Source organism: Schistocerca piceifrons, chromosome 2 (genome assembly GCF_021461385.2).
Source record: "Schistocerca piceifrons isolate TAMUIC-IGC-003096 chromosome 2, iqSchPice1.1, whole genome shotgun sequence".
NCBI classification, from domain to species: Eukaryota; Metazoa; Arthropoda; class Insecta; order Orthoptera; family Acrididae; genus Schistocerca; species Schistocerca piceifrons.
Window position 1 is genome coordinate 1,014,483,372 of NC_060139.1, and position 22,643 is coordinate 1,014,506,014.

At 40.9% G+C, this 22,643-nt stretch overlaps 1 protein-coding gene across 1 annotated transcript in view; it reads right to left on the minus strand.

Annotated features, from left to right (window-relative positions):
• Positions 1-21,748, minus strand: part of LOC124776076 (trypsin-1-like) — a 29,014-nt gene extending 7,266 nt beyond the window's left edge. The window contains exons 1-4 of the mRNA XM_047250918.1: positions 21,700-21,748; positions 9,218-9,316; positions 4,808-4,941; positions 652-743 (exon numbers count right to left, since the gene is read on the minus strand). Of these exons, the coding sequence (XP_047106874.1) occupies positions 652-743; positions 4,808-4,941; positions 9,218-9,316; positions 21,700-21,748 (374 nt within the window). The remainder of the gene's footprint in view (positions 1-651; positions 744-4,807; positions 4,942-9,217; positions 9,317-21,699) is intronic.
• Between the last annotated feature and the right edge of the window lie 895 nt (positions 21,749-22,643).

Consider the following 22,643-nt stretch of genomic DNA (forward strand, 5'->3'; position numbering starts at 1 on the left):
ATGTTGTTCTTGCACTATGAGACTATAAATTCTGGTGGTGAAATTTATGCCTTACAGCTTTCTTTTGCACACTGTTAAACACGAAAGCGTTTTTCCTGTTACCGCAGAAGCAAGGAAGGGACAATCATTTTGTGATTAAATACGAAAACTCCTCTGAATTTCAGTTCTCATATGCTGCACCAACACACTGTTTGCTGCACACGGATAGTTCATTGGTGATGGTAACCACAAAGTGTGGCTGCATCATTTTCGCACTCCAGGCCCAGTATATTGTTGGACGAGAAATTGAGTATAGTCTTGCAAAATCAAGCAAACTGGAAACGTAAGGTATTGAAGCATTCCACTCTCCACGTATAGTACTGCTTTAGCTTGGAAAGGAAAGGACATTAACACGCTTTTTGCTTGCATCGTGCTACTGGTGAAAGACAATTTTGTATGTAGCCAACTGAAAATAACAAACCACGAATGATGATAAAAATGTGATGTTTGGTTTTATGGCTGTGTAATGTCTTACATTCAGGCCTACAACTAGCCTAGGTATTCAAAAGCTTTCAAGGCGCTCAAATACCTAACGTTGGCAGTGTGCAGCCTTCGAAACGATTCCACTGTTCTTTTTCAAGATGTAAACGGCAGTTTAATGTGGAAACTCACCCAGGGTAGTCAGGGTGCATGATCTGTTCAGAAACCCTTGACTCCTGTTCAGTTCCTTCGTCGACTTTGAGGTTCAGTTCTCCAGCCACCGCCTGAAAAGAAAAGAAAAAAAAATCAGACAATTTGGAGATATGACAACAGAGTCGCCTGTGACATGATAAGTAGTTTATTTAGAATGTCCAGTCACATTACTGAGAACACATGTCAAGAGCCTGAGTAATCGCCTTTCGTACAGCGCACCGCTGCGAAACTTGCAGGAAGACAGTGGATGAAGTTCTTGGAGGTACCTACAAGGGTGCTGAGCCATTTCGACTCCAGAGACTTTGACAGCTGCGTTAAATTTCTCAGTTGAGGAACAATGGCGCGTACAGCTTGATCGAGGTCGTCCCAAAAATTATCAACTGGGTTGAAATTCGGGGAGTTTGTTAGCCGGGGGAGTAGGCCAAACTCATCGTGGTGCTTTTCGAACCACGTATGTGCACAGCGAGCTGCGTGACACATGGCATTGTACTGCTGGTACATGCCATTGTGTCTAAGAAGAACAAAGTACATGTAGGGGTGGACTCGAACACTTCACGTACTTGGCCGTTTCGGGAGTTCTTGGTCAGAAATCCAATGATCATGATGGTCGTCAGTTCCGAAAGGCATGAAATTTTCACCATTTAACACCCGTTATGAGATGAACAGTACCGTATAATTCCATAAATAACGCACTGGTGCTCCATGGTGGCACACTATCTATTTCCATCAGTAGTGGAAAAAACAGTCGGGTTTCGTTTCATCCAAACTTTCTAAGTTCTCCCTACCTTCTTACCCCCAAATTGCAGATTTAACAACGTACTGCTACTAACTACAGAATGTACTACATGAAATCTAGACAAAATAGTAAGAAACAAAGTCCGATCTGCTTCAAGTGCTTTGTTTGTGAAAGGGCCTCCTACGGCCTTAAAATATTGATACAGTGCGTGACACAGACGTTGGACATCTCAATATCTCAACAGTACAGCACATCCAGGACGAATCTCTCACCATGCAGCAGGGCGTTCGCCACTTCAAAACAGTCGCAGGTTCGAATCCCGCCTCGGGCATGGATGTGTGTGCTGTCCTTAGGTTAGTTAGGTTTAAGTAGTTGTAAGTCTAGGCGACTGATGACCTCAGATGTTAAGTTCCATAGTGCTCAGAGCCATTTGAACCACTTCAAATCTTTCTTGGATAGAGCCGTTCGCCAAGATACGGTCCCGGTTTCGAATACCGATCCAGTACACAGTTTTAATACACGTAAGGCGTACGATTGCTTTCTGCACAGTCACGGATACTTCATTTATTCACTTAGATGAAAAAAGATACTGCCACATGAGTTTAAATACCTGAACACCGACTACGGATACTATTCATCACGGACGCAAGATACATGAAAAAGTCATATCTCTATCCCACAATTTGCCCAATTCAGGGCAGCTGAGTCAGTTTTATTGTAGGCAACTTCATCATTCGTCACAGCGCGAGTAGTGTCACGTCGCAATTCTGCTGGCAGGGGAGCGTGGGTCATTGAAGAAGAGCTGCACATTGTGAAACTTTCGATGTATAAGGTAAGTCGAGTGTAATTTTCAATATCATTGATTATTACAGAGCCTGTATTTATAGAGTGTCTGTATTTTACATTACAGTGCCATTCAAACATCCTTGCATCTCACTGTTTCGACAGCTAAAGCTGTTGTAAATATTATGAAATTTCGGGCCTTGCAGCGTACTAGGAAAGAAAGGAAATTTCTGCTCTTAAGAAACTTCATACTGAATCCCTTTTCTCAGCGAAAATTGTTCCCACATTAATTAAGTCCATTTACGATTCTATGTGGTCTTAAATTGTGTTCTTTACATTATACGTAATTAGTGTTCCTAGATTCTAATAAATTTTATAAAATGAAATTTGGTGTTTTATATTTTTCCAAGAAAACAAGTTCAACTCGTTATTCATTTTTTACTCTAACTTAGTAACAATTTTAGCAGATGGAGGTACGAATGTCGTATTATATTACAGCACGTAATTGCCTGTGTTAGTCTGAATTACGATGCAAAATTCCTTTGGAAATGCTGGCGGTAAGCGGGAAATATGGGTTCGTGTCCCGGTCCGGCACAAATTTTCATTGTCGTCATTCCATTCTACAGCTAATGGTTGTCTACATTTGCAACTGCGATTACATTTAATATAAGAGATTGGGGTGGGAATGTGGTAAAAACGCTACATGAGGATTCATAACGAAACAAAAAAGTTTTTCAAAAAGCAAGAAAAGTGACACTACCCACATAAATCATTAATAATTACCTTGTTGTTGTTGTGCTCTTCAGTCCAGAGACTGGTTTGATGCAGCTCTCCATGCTACTCTGTCCTGTGCAAGATTCTTCATCTCCCAGTACCTACTGCATCCTACAGCCTTCTGAATCTGTTTAGTGTATTCATCTCTTGGTCTCCCTCTACGATTTTTACCCTCCACGCTGCCCTCCAATACTAAATTGGGGATCCCTTGATGCCTCAGAATATGTCCTACCAAACGATCCCTTCTTCTAGTCAAGTTATGCCACAAATTTCTCTTCTGCCCAGTTCTATTCAATACCTCCTCATTAGTTATGTGATCTACCCATCTAATCTTCAGCATTCTTCTGTAGCACCACATTTCGAAAGCTTCTATTCTCTTCTTGTCTAAACTATTTGTCGTCCACGTTTCACTTCCATACATGGCTACACTCCATACAAATACCTTCAGAAACGACTTCCTGACACTTAAATCTATACTCGATGTTAACAAATTTCTCTTCTTCAGAAACGCTTTCCTTGCCATTGCCAGTCTACATTTCATACTCTCGCTACTTCGACATCATCAGTTATTTTGCTCCCCAAATAGAAAAACTGATTTACTACTTTAAGCGTCTCATTTCCTAATCTAATTCCTTCAGTATCACCCGATGTAATTTTATACATTCCATTATCTTCTTTTTGCTTTTGTTGATGTCCAAGGATATAAGATGAAAATGAACATCAACAATAATTACCTTATAACAACCGATATTCCACGAGAGCAGAACTACATTTCCATCGTCTGTTGTACGGAATATAATGGGATTTACTGCCAAAAATACTTTACTATAATGGAAATTTATATAGGGTGTTTCCGTAAGACCGCACAAAAATTTACCAGGACACAGCGGACGTTGCACTGACAATGCGAGGTAGCGAAACTGGCATCAGAAAAGCTACTTTAAGGAGATAATATGAATAAAATCACATTACGGTGTACTTTTTTATTTTCATTAGTTACAGTTAACTGCAGATACCATCATTGACACAGTGGAGGTACCATTTGTACTGCGCCTTACAAAATGTGCTGAAACTGACGGCCATTAACCTCAATGCAAGGATGACATCGGGGAACAGAATTCTCACCCACCCTGACAAATATCCCTGGTATGTTTTGAATCATATCACAGGCAGCTACAATTCTGACCACTAATTCTATCTCCGTATCCATTGGAGTGTCATAAACAAATAACTTCAGATATCTCCATAGGAAATAATCGGGGGATTCAGGTCAGGTGACCTCGCAGACCATAGAATAGGGCCTCCCAGTCCAGACACCAGGAAATACAGCATTGAAATGGTTACGGACAACAGCACTGAAGTGATGCGACGCATGGTCATGTTGTATGCACAGCCTCTCACGAACAGCACGTTCTGCCATGAGATAATGTAAATACGATGAACAGAGCCACCTTATGGACAAGTAAGCAAACAAAACCGGTCCCACGACTTTCTAGTGATCAGCTCATCTCCTTTGTTTCTTTGCAGGAAATAAGGAGTGTACACGTAAATAAACAGTTCAGCGACAACAGTAATGTTAGACAACACGTTAGACATTACTTTCATATCTCCTTAAGCTGGCTTCTCCGACCCTAGGTTCCCTGATTCAAACAATTCAGCTGAGCATGCTCTAAGTCCTGTTACATTTTTGCACTCTCTTACGGAAACAGTCTGTATATTTCAATGTAAGTTTTATAGAAGTCATTACGGCGATTTTTTTTTCAAGTTTTGCATTTTTCAGTTGTGTCACTGTTCTTGCCGGGTTGCGATATGGCATGCAGGCTCGCTCTGCCGAGTACTCACGTAGTAGGTGCCGAGGTTCATGACGCAGTGTCCGGCGGTGACGACGGCGGTGGTGGAGACGATGGAGCCGCCGCAGTTGTGCGACCGGATGAACAGCAGCGACAGCTGCAGCGAAACCTGGTACGGGAACTGTCCTGTAAGACACAGATCACACCACGTAGGAACAGCACGTGATAGCTGGAGAGGGGAAACGTTAGTGACAACTGCACTCTTAAAAGACAGATTGATCTGATGAAGGGTCTGAGTACGTTCGTTAGTGGAAGGGTACCGATAACTACGCTCAAAAGGTAGGGCATTGGGCTCCAATGAAAGACGCTTCAATTATTCAGTGGTCGCAAAGTTCTGCATAGTCACACGTTTCTCTACTTCACAGTACGTCAAGCCTTCATAAACTAGCAAGGTGTTTATGTTCTTGTTGAAAAATAAGTGAACGGCTGTTACAAGCAATACAGTAATACCAAAATGTTAATGAAAGGTAATGCCTGCCTCTTTGAAAATTCGTAATGGTATTTTTCCCCTGGAAGCTGCTCCAGTTTGACCAGACTCCGCTTCAAGGTATCGCTTGTATCTCGTCGTCACTCCCATATCACCAGCAATCACTGATTCTTATAACATTTGTTGTTCATTCACAGGATAGTTCAAAGATAACTACTTCTTGCATTCCTGTGCAATGTTGGTACGATCAAACTATAAACACTCTTGCTTCAGAATGATGCTCCGACATTTTTGAAGTATTAGAATTTTCTATTTGTTAGAAATCATCAGTTTATATTCTGGGGAATTCTAAAACTACGCAATGATTACATCGTCATGATTTTGCTATTGTCACCTAATGCGGTTGCGCCTGTTTCAGTAACACAAAAAATTCCATAATCTCAATAAAGTGGATGGATTGAGTAAGCATGAAGAAGGCCTGTACTAAACACTGATATCTATATACCAGGTGATCAAAAAGTCAGTATAAATTTGAAAACATAATAAACCACGGAATAATGTAGATAGAGAGGAAAAAATTGACACACATACTTGGAATGACGTGGGATTTCATTAGAACAAAAAAAAAAAAATAAAGTTCACAAAATGTCCGACAGATGCTGCTGGACAGCAAAACGTCAGTGACTGCGCATGACAATCGTGTTTAAAAGGAGCTGTAACGAGAGAGAGAAGCACATGCGCCAGCAGTCGCAGCATGTTGACGTTACCTGAAAAGGCACTTTTAGTGAAGCTGTATTATCAGAATGGGGAATATGCTAGTTCAGCGTTACGATCCTATCTCCATAGGAAGGGGATTCGAACGGGTAAAGGTCCGTTGACAAATGCAGCTGTGGCGAGAATGATTTCGAAGTTCGAAGCCACGGGGTGTTTAGACGATAGACCCCGTAGCGCCGGCCGAAGTGGCCGTGCGGTTAAAGGCGCTGCAGTCTGGAACCGCAAGACCGCTACGGTCGCAGGTTCGAATCCTGCCTCGGGCATGGATGTTTGTGATGTCCTTAGGTTAGTTAAGTTTAACTAGTTCTAAGTTCTAGGGGACTAATGACCTCAGCAGTTGAGTCCCATAGTGCTCAGAGCCAGACCCCGTAGTGGCCGACCGAGCACAAGGCGTAATGTTGCTGAGATAGTTCAGGAAGAAATGGAAACTGTAGCGCGTTCGTCTATGCATGGGGAAGTCAGCACTCGTACAGTAGGACGTCGCACCGGCATTCCATACACTACTGTTTGGTTGGCACTGATGCGTACCCCTCCGATGCAATCCATACGAAATCCATCGGCATCATGAACTGTTACCTGGCGATTTAGTGAAGCGGAAGGCATTTGCGGTGTGGGCGTTTGAAAAGATGGCGGAAGATGACGATTGTTTGAGTAACGCGTTGTTGACCGACGAAGCTCATTTCACGCTCCGAGGGTCTGTCAATGCCCACAACTGCAGAATTTGGGCTACCGAAAATCCTAGACGTGTAGTGGAAACTCCATTGCATGACGAGAAAGTCACGGTATGGGTTGGATTTACCACATCTACCGTTGTCGGTCCTTTTTTCTTCGAGGAAATGCGTGATTCTGGTTTTGTAACTGCTACCGTGACGGGTGAGAGGTACGCCGATATGTTACAGAATCGCATCATTCCCAGCCTGGCTGATAAACACCTGCTGGAACGTACGATGTTTATGCAGGATGGCGCTCCACCCAATATTTCTAGACGCGTGAAAGATCTCTTGCGCGCGTCGTTTGGTGATGATCGTGTGCTCAGCCGCCACTTTCGTCATGCTTGGCCTGCCAGGTCCCCAGACCTCAGTCCGTGAGATTATTGGCTTTGGGGTTACCTGAAGTGGAAAGTGTATCGTAATCGACCGACATCTCTAGGGATGCTGAAAGACAACATCCGACGCCAATGCCTCACCATAACTCCGGACATGCTTTGCAGTGCTGTTCACAACGTTATTCCTCGACTACAGCCGTTGTTGAGGAATGATGATGGACATATTGAGCATTTCCTGTAATGAACATCATCTTTGCTTTGTCTTACTTTGTTATGTTAATTATTGCTATTCTGATCAGATGAAGCGCCACTGTTGGGCATTTTTTGAACTTTTGAATTTTTTTGGTTCTAATAAAACTCAACGTCATTTCAAGCATGTGTGTCAATTTGTACCTCTCTATCTACGTTATTCCGTGATTTATTAAGTTTTCATATTATAATGACTTTTTGATCACCCGGCCTTAATCGAAACCAACCTCTCAGTTGTCCATACTGGATGTACCAGATTATTTTCCTTGTGTTCCACTTCCACTCAACCGCATCAAGATGGCCATGTCACGAAAACGACGGAGGACGATGCAGTAATGGATCTAAGAACCCACAGCTAAGAGCAGTCCACCTACCTTTCCACCTTCACCGCTGTTGCCAGCTGCCAGAGAAAAAGACGGCTGTCTTGTAAAGCGCCACGACCGTTAACGTTACGTCTTTTCTGAACAGCAGCAGACATCAAGGACAGAAAATGGTGACCAGGTGATAGTCAAAATGTTACAAAGGTTAAGAAATATCATGTCATGGACCTCCAAAGTGCATCACCAATTATTCTTACACGCACATTTTGGTTCCTGGAATGAAATTTTGGATTTTTATTTTATGTATTTATTTATGGTTTTCCAAAATCTTCAGACTGGTCTGACGCGGCCTGCCACAAATTTCTTTCCTGTGTCAATCTATTAATTTCACTGTAAGACTTTCACCCCCGTCCTCAATTATTTCCTGGATGTATTCCAGTCTCTGCCTTCCCCTACAGATTTTACCGTCTATAGCCGCTCTAGAACGTTAGAAGTTACTTCCTGATGTCGTGACACATGTCCAATCATCCTACCCCTTCTCCGTGTTTTCTGTACATTTCTTTCGCCGCCGATACTGCAGAGATGCTCCTCATTACTTGCTTTATTAGTCCGACCCAATTTTCGACACAATATCTCAAACGATTCGATTCTCTCCCGTTCTTGTTACGGCACAGTCCATGTTTCACTAACATAGAATACTGTGCTCAAAACGTACAGTCTCAGAAATTTCCTCCTCAAATTAGGGCGTATGTTTGATACTAGTAAACTTCCTTAGGCCAGAAATGCATCTTTGATAGTGCTTTCTTGTTTCGTCTGCATTGGGTTATTTTGCTTCGAAGACAGCACAATTTCTTAGCTTCGTCCTTTTTTTGATCATCAATTTTAAAGTTTCTCGCTGCTCTCATTTTTGGTGCTTCTTATTACTTTCGTCTTTTGTTTACTCTCAATCCGTACCCTGTACCCATGAGACTGTCCATTCCATTCTACAAATTATGTAATAGTTCTTCTTTTTCACTGAGAACAGCACTGTCACTGTATAATCTTATTACTGATTTCCTCGCGCACTGAATTTTAATCCCAGTCTTCAGTCTATTATAGGCAACGGCCTTGCCGCAGTGGATACACCGGTTCCCGTGAGACCACCGAAGTCAAGCGCTGTCGGGCGTGGCCGGCACTTGGATGGGTGACCATCCAGCCGCCATGCGCTGTTGCTATTTTTCGGGGTGCACTCCACCTCCCGATGCCAATTCAGTAGCTACTCGACCGAATAGTAGCGGCTCCGGTCAAAGAAAACCATCATAACGGCCGGGAGAGCAGTGTGCCGACCACACGCCCCTCCTATCCGCATCCTCAACTGAGGATGACACGGCGATCGGATGGTCTCTATGGGCCACTTGTGGCCTTAAGACGGAGTGCTTTCAGTCTATTGAAGATATTAATACTCATTTCATTTCTGACTGGAACCTCTAATAAGTTTCTAATGTTAGTATCCCCCTTTGGAACAATACAGCTGCCGCCACTACCACTCACTACACTGGTTGCTAAGTTACGTGCGTACAGTGGCCGCGGTCTCGGCGTGTTACTCACCGCTGTAGGCATCCTCTCCGCCGTAGATGCGTCCAGCAGCAGGGCCCAGGGCCCTCGCTGGGCCAGTGTGCACCACCCGCCGCAGCGGCAGCCTCACACCTGAAACACAGACTCCAGTCAGCAACGACGCACTCTACACATACCCACACAACAGGTTAGAAGAAATACCCGAGAGACGGGCTCACTTAAATCTGGAGGTACGTCCTAGCAGCCTAGAGAAAGTGGATGGCAGGGAGGGGTCCGTAAGTACTGCCACTTGTGATACAAAGTGATTGCGGAGAGCTATACCCTACATGGCACCGATAATGTGATTCGAGCCACCGTACTTTGAACAATTACCTGTGCATTAGTTGTTGTTGTTGTTTGGGGAAGGAGACCAGACAGCGTGGTCATGGTCTCATCGGATTAGGAAAGGATGGGGAAGGAAGTCGGCCGTGCCCTTTCAGAGGAACCATCCCGGCATTTGCCTGGAGTGATTTAGGGAAATCACGGAAAACCGAAATCAGGATGGCCGGACGCGGGATTGAACCGTCGTCCTCCCGAATGCGAGTCCAGTGTCTAACCACTGCGCCACCTCGCTCGGTGTGCATTAGTCTGAATCGAAATGACCACGTTGCTTCAGTTCAGAAATGGAAATATCAGGTTACGACTTATTGGTTGGAACCTAGGAAGCAGAATGACTACCGAAGAGATATTTCGAACAGTTCTGTTTCCTATCCTGGACTACTGCTGAAGAGTGCATTATGCGTGTAGTGGAGAGCCGATAAAGTGGTCATGGATGCTTCAATGTATCCTCCCTGGTGGGCTCAGTTACACACCGAAATCTAACCTATTGTGCCTATTCTCAGATATGTAGTAATTTTTGTGGATTTTACTTATGCTGATGTAAGATAAGAGGTCGGCAGGAGTCGATTCTGTGCCCAATTTTTAAGAAGGGCGATAAAATGGATTGTAGTAATTATAGAGAGATATCGCTATTACCAGTATGTTTCAAAATTTTCTCGAATATTCTGCTAAGTAGGCTTACACCATAAGCAGATGAAATTATGGGGGATTACCAAGCTGGCTTTTGGAAGAACACATCAACTGTAGACCAAATATTCACCCTGCGTCAAATTTTGAAAAAGAAATGGCAATACAATAAACCAGTTCATAATCTTTTCAAAGATTTTACAAAAGCATATGATTCAGTATTGAAATCAAAATTGTACGGATTTATTTTGGAACTTGGAATGCCAAAGAAGTATGTTAGACTTATAGAAGCGAGTTTGAAAAACACAAAAGGTAGAGTGCGCGTGGGGAAATTGGAGTCAGAAGAATTTGTAATAAAGAACGGACTTCAGCAGGGAGATGCCATGTCTCCGCTACTTTTTAATTTAGTCCTAGAATTTATTGTACGAATGGCAGCAGATAATTCAGAGGGTGTGGAGTTGAATGGAAATATTAAGATTTTAGGGTATGCAGATCATTTAAATATCATTAGCGATAGGAAAGAATCTGTAACAGCAAATGTGAATGCGTTAATCAAGGCTAGTGAAGATGTAGGTCTAAGGATAAGTGCAGACAAGACTAAATACCTGGTTACTACTAGAATGCCAACAGCAGTAGATCAGAAAATACTAAGAGTTGCATAGACATACAGTTTGAAAAAGTGAACACATTTAAGTATCTAGGCGTGGACATCACTTCGAGAAATGAAATTGAATCCGAACTGAAGAAGAGATTACGGGTGGGAAATGCGTGCTGCTTCTCACTGAATAGATTATTTTTATCTCGGATATTGTCTAGGAATTTATAGATTAGAATATACAAAACTGTTATTCTACCAGTTATGCTGTATGAGCGTGAGACTTGGTCTCTCATTGTGCAAAATGAAAAGCCGTTTCGAGTATTTGAAAACAAAATTTTGAGGAAAATTTTCGGAGCAAAAAGGGATGACATTACCGGAGAGTGTCGAAAATTGCATAACGAAGAGGTTCACGAACTCTATTCAAGCCCTGACATAATCAGTATTATTAAATCACATAGGCTGCGATGGGCGGGTGATGTAGCTCGAATGGATGAAGGCAGGGCAGCGCGCAAAGTACTGGTAGGGCACGTAGAAGGAAAACGTCCTGTGGGGAGACCGAGGCGTAAATGGGAGGATAATGTGAAGGCTGATTTGAGGAGCCTAGGTATTGAAGGTGAATGGAAGAAAATAGCCCAAGACAGGGACAGATGGCGAAAATACGTGGCTGAGGTAATGGAATCTCGAGTCCGGTATGACCAGTGAGTGAGTGTGAGTGTGAAGACAAGAGGTCAGTTGTGTATTCCTGTGGAGAAGGAATGTGACCTGTGTCTTTTTAATGAAACTTCATTTAAAGTGTCATACCTTGACTCCATAATTGTTATTTATATATTGCCATTTCGGTTACGCTGTTAGAGCCTTATACTGAATTTGTGTGATGGCGTCAATGTGGGCAGAGTGGTCACCTCAGTGGTGGCTTTTTGTAGGGGGAAAACGTAAAAGCAGCTGCCGAAAGGAGGACTCCGTGGTGATTCTCACAGTAAATCATAACGTGACATCGAGGCAGCAGATGAAGAGACAAAAAAAGGAAGTATAAAGGTGGAAAATCGGAAGGAAGCCGAAGGGAAGACTGGCAGTAAAAACGAATCGTGTGTTACAACTAAATATATTCAGTTCTTTCTTAAAACAGCTTTATCTCTTACTTCTTAGTTTAAAACTAAGTGACCACTTTACCTACTCATGTCGCGCAAAGTGGTCATTAAGCCACTTTGTAAAAGTTGAATTGTTTCAAGTACTTAGGTTGCAGGTTGTAATCACTGATTTCTGTACACTTCCAAATACTGTTACTCAGCTTAAAAAATATGAATACGTTGGATTGGCCACTTTTCCACGCTCTCCCCTATAGACTGCATAAAAACTACGTATACAAAAACGTTGGCATACTCTGACGATATAAACAGGAACACTCCTTTAAATGAAAGAAATAGTTGGAATATCGTTGTAAGTTGCATTAGCAAGTCTCCTATATTTATTTATGGCGACAAGTTACAGACTTGTGTCCATTCTCAAACCATCCGTTTTCGAAATGATCGAATATAGTTATTCATGTGACCATGACACAATCATAGCAAATAATACAAATAGTAATATAGACACTGTACCACACAACAGACGAGTTACAGGGTGACAATTATTCAACTATATGAGAAAAAAAAACGTAAATTAGTTACGAACTACGGCGTGCACAAACTTTATATAGCATGTAAACATCACTACAGATATTCGGATTTAGGTTATGTATGGCATGTTCGACATGTCTGCCATCACTGGCGATGATATGGCGCAAACGAATAACGAAATTCTGCATGACGCGCTCAAGTGACGCATGATCGATGCTGTTGATGACCTCCTGAACGGCTGTTTTCAGCTCTGCAATAGTTTTGGGGTTATTGCCGGACACCTTGTCTTTAATACAGTCCCCCAAAAAAGGAGTCACATGTGTTCAAATTGGGAGAACATGGCAGCCAATCGAAGCCCACGCCAGTGACATCTGGGTACCCCAGAGACAGAATGCGGTCCCCAAACTGCTCCTCCAGGACATCAAACACCCTTTTGCTTCGATGGGGTTGAGCTTCATCTTGCATATCTTGTTGAAATCAGCGTCACTTTGAATAATGGGGATGAAATCGTCTTCCGAAATCACCACGTACTGTCCGGTAGTCACAGCGGCGTCAAAGAATATCGCTCTATTCCAAGACTGGTCATTGCACAACACACAGTCACCCGTTGAGGGTGAAGAGACATCTAGATGGCGAATGCAGATTCTCAGTCTCCCACATGTGACAATTTTGCTTATTGACGAATACATAGAAATGAAAGTGGGTTTCGTCGCTAGACCAAACCACACTAATTCACATCATGCCTAGCGGCCAACCGTGCAGTGTGAACGTCCTAACGCAAACTTTTAGATGTTATGACGATTTTATTTCATATAGTTCAATAATTGTACATTGAGCAGTATCAAAAGAGCTTTTTTATGTGACAAATATGTCACGCTAGGAGTCCATAAAATGTTTTTACGCTAGTTATGTTCAGAGACTGACATCACACTTCCCTGTGATGGATATTGCTTCACAGATGTTGCTGAAAACTTCTTCCGTTTACATTACTGGACAACTGCGGTACCTGCATTTTATTCGAATCTTTAACACGCTCGAAACAACCAGGTGTGTCTTGAATAATGGCAGCAGCTTCAGCGAACCGGGCAACTACTTCTTTTGAATTGTCTGTTGTGTCTCGTGCATCAAACGATTCATCTCCCGGCCAAAAAAGAAATTCGTAAGTGAGGTCCGAAGGGTGTGGAGGCGCTTGTGATGGCCCACCCATGCCAATCCAGTAATTGAGAGAAACATAGGCTAAATGACATTAAGAGCAAACAAAATGACGTGAAAGTTGTCATGCTCGGATAATAATCGTTGCCTGGCTGCCAGCGGGACATTCTCCACATTCGGTAGTACTTCACGAAGAAATATGCGATGGTTTCCTCCGTCGAGCGCGTCAGGCAGAAGATATGGCCCAATCAGAGTATTTTACAACTCACAGACACGTCTATTGTTGCTGCTGAATATTTGTTCCTTTGAACCGGCAGCCTCGAGAGTAAACGAAACGTACAATATTTGTTCCTTAGAACCGGCAGCCTCGAGAGTAAACGAAACATACGTTTCAAGTCAGTGATGTTTACATTTGGTGCAGATACAAATGTCAGAATACCGCTCGGTGTGGAAAGTCGTCAGATGATACGCTTGTACCTTCTGATAATTGAATAAGTGCTCGCCCATCTCGTGCAGGACGCTCCACACATCGGCTTTGGAGGTACTTATTTCCTTGGCTGTGAGCCATGTGCTAGTGCTGAGTTTACGCTCATATCGCTGTAGCGCAGCTCCCTGAAACTCAACAAGTGGCACGCTTCGAGCTCTACCAGTTACCCAGCTGTTTGATGTAAGGAATCCTGTTTCACGTACACGGGCACCAAATCTTTGAAACGTGACATAATTTAGTAAACTCCTCCCTGAAGCTATTCTGTATATAAGCACACTGATGCATGACTGTTGCTTCGTGTCTGACCATAAATGAGATATATGTCAGCCAACTCGATTAGAGTGTAATCAGGAATCTACTACCTGTCATTTTAAGACAACATAAAAGAAACAATAATAATATAATTGTTCATCAAGGGACGTCTAATTTGCTAGCAGTAGTGACAATTTACCCTTCGTAGCAGTAAGTTGATGTAATTGTGTTGCGAATGAGATTCTAGTGTCAAAGTGTTTCATACGAAGAAGTCGACCAAACTGTGAAGTCCTGAGTCGAACACTTCAAGGTGAAACAGCAAAAATGTGACATTTGTATCTCATAACAAAAGTGTTTCTTTTATCTCCTCTAATACCTCTACAAATATATACACACAGTTTTTTTTTACACTTAAAGGTAAACGATGACCCTGTGTAAGGTAAAGCTAACGAGCATGTTCACAGCCTACCTTATTTTGCGAAAGAGTGGAACACAAATTTTCAGTGGCCACGAACTCGAAAAAAGACGCCTAATATCTCACGAAAACCAGCTTAGAAAATTTGTTTAATCTCTGTTCAGGACCATTTGCTTCCGCACTTAAATGTCTCTCAGAGGGAGGCGTACCATTATTTTCCCATATTTTTCACAAACTCTAGCTTTGAATGGAATGAAAAGATGCCGAAATCCATGTTGCAGTGAAAAGTAGTCTCTCCTGTTCCAGAAAGACAAGCCAGAACCTAGGCAGTTCGTGACACTTCTCGTCACACGACGGAAGGAGCCATAAATGAAAGCAAATAAGAATGGTGTGAAGCACCTAGTTTCGTACACCTGATCTTACAACTTTTATGTGTAGTTTAGACGTAGATATTACCGTGAGAAATCACTGTTCGTGTAAGGCATTATACATTACTGCGATTAAAAGAAAGATAAGCAGCAAAGATATCTGCTGGTATTCGACGATAGCGCTAAACTTCTCGACTCAATCACGACGATAAGATATCAAGGGCGGGACTCGAGATAGCGAAGGAAAAAAACCCGACACGCAGATGCTCTTTGTTGAAACACCTTGAAGGACACACACTGCTATCACATCTGGCAGTCAAACGAATTCATAAAGAGCCACCTGACTAGAAAAGACGTACAGACTAACGTGGAATCATTACCACAACGTACAAGAGGAAAACGTTGATCTGCAGTATACGTCTTTCACATAAACAAAGTGAAAGCTGATAATAGACATCAGAGTGGCGCACAATTCTACAGTCTTCACAGGAGCTAACTGAATGGAAATTAAATAAACTGTAGTATACGGTACAATGAAAAATATCCTCCACCTATTCATTGTATCCATTTGTCATTATAAATTTTGAGACTGTGGAAATCAAGAACGGAAAAATGTCAAGTAAAATTAAAATTCCACACACCAAAACTGAATCAGTAGCAGAACAATAGACTTCTACATTATAATAGACAGATTTAGTGATACCATTAGAGAAAGGCGTTGGCATCTGTACGCACAATTATAGACAACGGACTGCAGACGCTTTGCAAAACTACTGATGATGAACAGTGTAAACTAGATCAAGGTTTCACAAAATTCATAACAGAGAGTTGTATTGGGTTCCTTTATTGCTCTACCATTTGCAGTTACATACCGTCATCGGGTTCCTGTATCATTGTTATTTGAACATGAGTGACAAATATAACTACAATCACAAAAATAAAATATAAATGACATGAACAATACACTGAAGTCCTTACGAAACTCTAAGAAATACCCCTTACATACTATGGAAACGGAATCACAGGAATGCAATAATAGTCAACTGTTTTCAGCTTATTTGAGTCCATCATCCCAGATCATTTGGTCATAAATGTGAGGGATATGATACAAAAACTAGGGATGTTGGAAAAGTACATACACATTAGTGGTCACACTAGTTGAGCAGACAATAAACAGCAGTAGGCATAAAGTGACTACAGAAAATTCACAACGTGAGATGAAGTGGACAACACTATCATAAGCTACAACTTACCTCAATCCGTTAAAAATAATCTATAAGTTAATAGATTAAAGATAATAATACCTAATTGTTCAGTAGTATCTGTAGTATTTATTATCGTTATAGTATTTGACTACAGATTATTTTTAACAGATTGATAAAAGTTTCAGCTTAAGATAATGTTCTTCATTTCAGTTTGTGAATTTTTTCTATTCTCGTCATGTCTGCTGTTATTTACTGAGTATTGAAATTGTATAACCACTGAAATGTATGTACTTTACCATCGTCTTTATTTCTGTTCCACATCCCTCGAATTTATGACCAAATAATCTGCTATGACGGACTCATCTAAGTCGAAAACAGGAACTATTATTTTTTTTTGGAGGACTTTTTGGTAGTTTCATAATTATGTTGATATAGAAGACGTATGCAGTAGCATGTTAATTTATTTTTCTGATAACCTGTTACGTTATCTTTCAGCTTGACCCTGATTGACGTATTATTGTCAATGAATGTGTCAATAGCTGTATTCCTATGTATCCATTTTGTAAATACTAAACTGCATTGTTCCTGTCATTTAGATTTTATTTTTATGATTGTAGTTATGTTGTGACTCATATTCCAATTACGATCATACATGATGTTTTGTAACTGAAACCAGCAGGACAGTAAAAAATAACTAACACAGTTTGTGTTACGGATTTTGTGGAACATATTTACGCTGTTGACAATGGCCTGAAGAAACCGGTGGTCAGTCTTAACTGACTGAAAGAAGGAGGACCTATATTAAATAAAATCACAGAAGAAATCACCGTAATGGATAAACATTAGATGACTGCACAGGTTCACAGAAAGACATAAAAATCTTCCGAAAAAGCTCTGCATCCCTGAAGGTATTTCCAAGAATAAAAAAATTTAAAATAGTAAGTGTATTAAATTTCCTTTTTGTGCAGAAAGACGGAAATAAGAAATTAGGAGCACAAGTGACAGGTTTTTGGTCCGGGGACATTACAGATGTGCCACCATGAGCCCACGATATTATGGGATCTAGTGCCAATGTGTTACACGATACTAAAAATCACACAACTACCCAGAAGAATCTGTCTGCGTTGTAGACATACAGACTGGACACAACTGTCCAGTTTAAGCACTACCGGTTCAGGATATTTTCGGGTCGCCACCGCGTTTTCCTTCGCATATTGCTCAGTCTTAAAAGAATATCTAAGTTTTAATATCACGTTCTTGTTATGGGTGACACACTATTAATAGCATCTTACGAAATGGGTCAGTAAATAATAATCACTCGAGTATAATTATTGAATTTCTTATAACCACAAATTTCATTTTTGCTTCTGTGCCCTTTGTAGAAATTTGTCCTTGAATTCCGAGGGTTAGATTTCATTATAAGTGCAGTAAGGTGACGCTGGGGTTCTTGTTGAGACTGTATTCTTATAGAGCACATCTCTCTGTAGCCTTTGGGGTCTGAAAATATGGCAGAAACTTTGAGAAGAAATTCTGATGTGGAATGTTGTTTGCAGCCTCTTCAGAGACACCTGTTGTTTTCCTAAACTCGAACGTATTTTCACGAACGATTATTTAAATAAAACCAAACTTCTGGGCAATTTTTACGGTTGTGTAATTTGATTGAATCACGGTAAGTTTCTGCCTGCTGTCATCTACCATGATGGAAGCGAGTACTGATGCAATGTAGTTAGTGAAATCTCTAATTTACTGTTTTCCGAATTAGAATTTCTGCTTCACTTCGCAAGATATGGTCTAGCCTCAACGTCATTAATTTTGAATATCTCCAGCACTGTTTCGATTCTTGTGCTATGTGATCTAGCGTCCCCTTGAACTCAACAGGGGACTTAAAAGTACCTTGGTACTGAAGAAAATAATGAAACTCAAAGATACTGTAAGAAGGTGAAACATGCTAAGAATCCAATTGAAATTCGAAAATAAAATTTGGGCGAAAAGTTATGCTATCTGAGACGACAGACCCTAGCTCACGAATCATTATTTTATATTCCATATTTCATCTCAATGTTTAGATCTTTCCGATTTCTACTGAGTCGCCTTGTCATTAAAGTTCCCGTACACGGGGATCAGAAATAGATTAAGGGGCACAACCTTTTTTCTGACTGACGCAGAAAGACGTCAGGCTTATTGGTTGCTATTGTTCGCTCTTTGTGTATTTGTCAATCGTACTGGAAGTATTAAGTCCTACGAGCACACCTTCTTGTGCCTTTTGAGATATTCATTCTTCGCCAAAATAGGGTAGTCTGTTATTAAACGGTTCGTTGTCTCAAAATATTCTCCACAAAGTCACCATCTGTCATACTGAGTAGTTTTCATTACTGCTTTTTATAGTTCTAAGCCCGCAAGGTCTGACCTTGTGTAGCTATTATCAGACGTTCTGAATCTGTTTTCATTCTTTCTCAAGCCGAAGATGCTTCAGATCTCTGAAAATTTTTATGCGACGTGATTTCTGACTATGCGTAGAGTTCTGTCTCCATGATAGTTTTGGCTTAATTCTGAGTCTGTTTTGTTGTTACGTTGCTTACGTGAGTCAGTACCGTCATTTTCTGCGTTCTATGAGATCAGTCTTGCAACCATCTTAGCCAGTGCAATAATTACTGTATTTTCATTTGTCATCTCAGATCGCATTACTTCTAGCCAAAATTTTATTTCTCGGATTTGAATTGAATTCTTAGCATCAGTTTCACCTTGTTATAGTTTCCTTGACTTTCATTATTTTCTTCAGCACCAAGGTACTTGTAAGTCCCCTCAAGTTCCAGATTTTTAATAGTGGCATCTTCAGGGAAGGATATGTGCTCTGGCTTCACAAGTTTCCCTTTTACCGTGCTTGGTTAGCTTAATGTCTTTACATTTCTTGCGAATAGCTTCAAATCATCCATGTAAGAATGATATTCAGTTACTTTATGAATGTCCTGGAGCTCATAGCTGAAAGAGTTTCCACTTAGTTGTCTGAAAACTGTAATCACACAAATGCAAAGCAAGAATGGAGTCAAAGAATCACCTACAAATATTTCGCTTCTTCCTGACTAATCCGTAACTGTATATGTTGTTGTACCATGTTTATGGATAGCCTGGTGCTCCATCGCTCCAAGCTATATACTTACGCACATTACGTTCAAATGATTCAAATGGCTCTGAGCACTATGGGACTTAAAATCTATGGTCATCAGTCCACTAGAACTTAGAACTACTTAAACCTAACTAACCAAAGGACACCACACAACACCCAGCCATCACGAGGCAGAGAAAATCTCTGACCCCGCCGGGAATCGAACCCGGGAACCCGGGCGTGGGAAGCGAGAACGCTACCGCACGACCACGAGATGCGGGCGCACATTACGTAACTAGGGTAAATGACGCCCGCTGCAAACCTTGATTTTCTCCTCGTGTCGACGTCTTGTAATTTTTTGTTTAATTCAGATGGCTGGTTAGCCTGTATATTTAGATCAAGACGAGTTTACAACGAAGTAAGACACAAATTTCAGTTATTCCCTTTTGAACAAAACAGTTCATGACGTGGAACAACATACAGTCCAAAGGCGCTCTGCTTCCAACATTACAATGGTTCCGTTTCTCATTGTTTCATTGTCGATCAATAAAAACCAGCAAGAAACCATACAAGCAATACAAATGTAGCCTTACTTAAGTTACGTTGCTTAACTTGCCGTAACGACAGTTGTTCCATCTATCTACCGGAAGTAAGGCATAAAATTCTCTTCGTCGTCTTCTTCTTCGACATCGTCTTCTCGCTCTTTCTGTTCCGCCCTTTCCTTTTGCCCTTGTCATTTTGTTTACCTGTTATGACAACCGTGCCCTCACTGAAAACGCGCCCATGTTACACGGTAGGGATGTGAAAAACCGACCGGTTAAAACCCAGACCGATATTTTGGATCTGAATAACCGGCATTTTACGACGTTTGTTGGGTTTCGCATATAAGTTCTTTTAAAATTTTTTCTAACAACCGGGTAAAGAGACCGAAGTATCAGTTAGCCACTAGCAGTAACGGTGAAATTTTTGGTTTTTAAATAAACCTTTTTTAATAAACGAGTAATTTGTGTTCGTTGGATTTCGATTCCTTTGAGACAAGAAATGAGAAAAGCTATCAGCGCCGTTTGAGTAACGATACAGACAGAAACGATCAACAAGCACGTGGCTCAAGGATTGGTACAGCGTTGCTAGAAAATAATGTATCTGTTACTATTTGGCGTGGCCTATTCGATAGTATGCGATTATAAGCAGTGAATGAGACTTGCTTATCCTGTCTACATGGTATTTTCTTTCTGTTGGCGTTGGAGTTAGCTGTATTACAAAATGGCAACGAACTTAGTCTGGAAATATTATTACAACGTGACGTAGCAATGAAGTACAACCGTGCGTCTGCTTTAAAAGATTAAGGACGCTATGAACCCGCAACAAAACTGCCACATCATATAAGGAGAAAACTTAAAACTTAGCAGTTCATTCATAGTTTACAATAAAAGTGAAAAGTAGCTAATTTGTTGTCTGTGTATACATAATATGCATTTATCTGCCTGTAACTCTTTCAGAAGATTTTAATCAGTAGGAGAATACTGGTGGTTTTATTATTATGGAAACAATTATAACTTTTCGAGAAAAGTTGCAATGCTTGGCGGACTAAGTTTTCTTTTATTTGCGTATTTCATTTAACATTTTGATTCTCTGTATCTTGAAACTGAAGCAGTCAATATTTTTCAATCTTTATTGGATTTCTACTTTTATTACAGGAAATAGTAGAAATAAGACACCAGAAGTCGGTTATTTCAGAAACCGTTTTTTTTGGCGGTTTTAAGATGCAGGTTAAAATGGCTTTGGAAAAAAAGAAGATATAACAGAAGAGCAGTTGTTTCGGGCGGCAACAGCCGTCCCTAGTACGCGGCCTGGTTGTTTTATCCTTGTTACGCTACTGGTTGCGGAATATTATCATTATTGGGTACAATTTATAGAGTTGAAGAGATTACAATAGACATACGGAATTACCAGACGCCTGACTATTTTATCCGTGCGACACTAAAGGCTTCACCAGTTTTGTTGAGATGCTTTATGGCTGTATTATTGAGATTAAAACTATTATTATTATTATTATTATTATTATTATTTACTGGCAATCCCAAAAATCATAATATAATTATATGAATTATCGAGTGAATTTTGAATTAGGATAATTATAAAACTCGAAAGTTGTGTGAAATTTCGACATGGGCAATTAAAATTACACCGGACTGGCTTTCACACAGAATGAATAAACTGACAGTACTGAGCTCTCTAGTGATTACCAAAATGAGAGATACACTGCGATCGAATCATTGACTCCGTATACAGTGGAAAAAGCGCAGACTCTTACCCAGCACGCAGCCGGCGAGGGCGAACAGCAGAACGGCTTGTCTCAACATGTCAGCGGCGGCTGGCAGGCGCCGCCCATCGCCGCCCTTATATACCGTACTGGCCACGGGACCTCGAGAGGCTGTGACCTTGGCAGGTCAAAGAATAGTCCACTGCGCACAAGAGCTGCCGACTACTTTATCTTTGACGAGAAATCCCAGCTTTGCACGATATCATGAACTGCTCTTCGCTGATGAGATAATCTGAGAAATTCATCCATATGTTCGTACTAAAACTGATTACATTTAAGTACACTCAACAGCCTCAGAGCGAGGACTGAATCTCATTCTACTAAGTTATCGGACTTAAAAATTAAAAGACAACCTTGAGTGCTTGTTAACAAACATTTCATTAATGTGCTTGATATTAACTGTTAAAGTTTACGTTCTTCATTATTCCTGGAGAGTTTCAGTACTAACACGTAACAGGTTATATTGTCTTTTAAAAAGAATAACTAATCTAAAAAAGCAAGTATATGAATATTAGGTCCATTACCCACTTACACATGTAGTCTACAATGGTGAAATATCAATACTTTTTCAAGTGCCGCTGATTCAAATAATGTTTACGAAGTGATGATTAGACTTTGACTTCAAAGTTTTCTTACAATATCTTTGCTATCGACACTTCTTTAGTTTGTATTTTGAATACACAGTACACAGTAAAAAGGAAAACAAAAGTGAATTAAAACGAACAACAAAATTAATGATCTATTAGATAAAGATCTTCCGTCTTCAGGGGAGGTAAATGCATCTGAGAAGTAGTTCTGACATTCCGCAGGACGGAGGACGCTAAGAACTTAATAACAATCTAAATACAAGGCTAAAGAGACTCTCGGGCTAGAAAAAGCCTTCGAAAACATACCATGGTACAAGATGTTGGAAATTCTGAGGAGGCATTACGGAA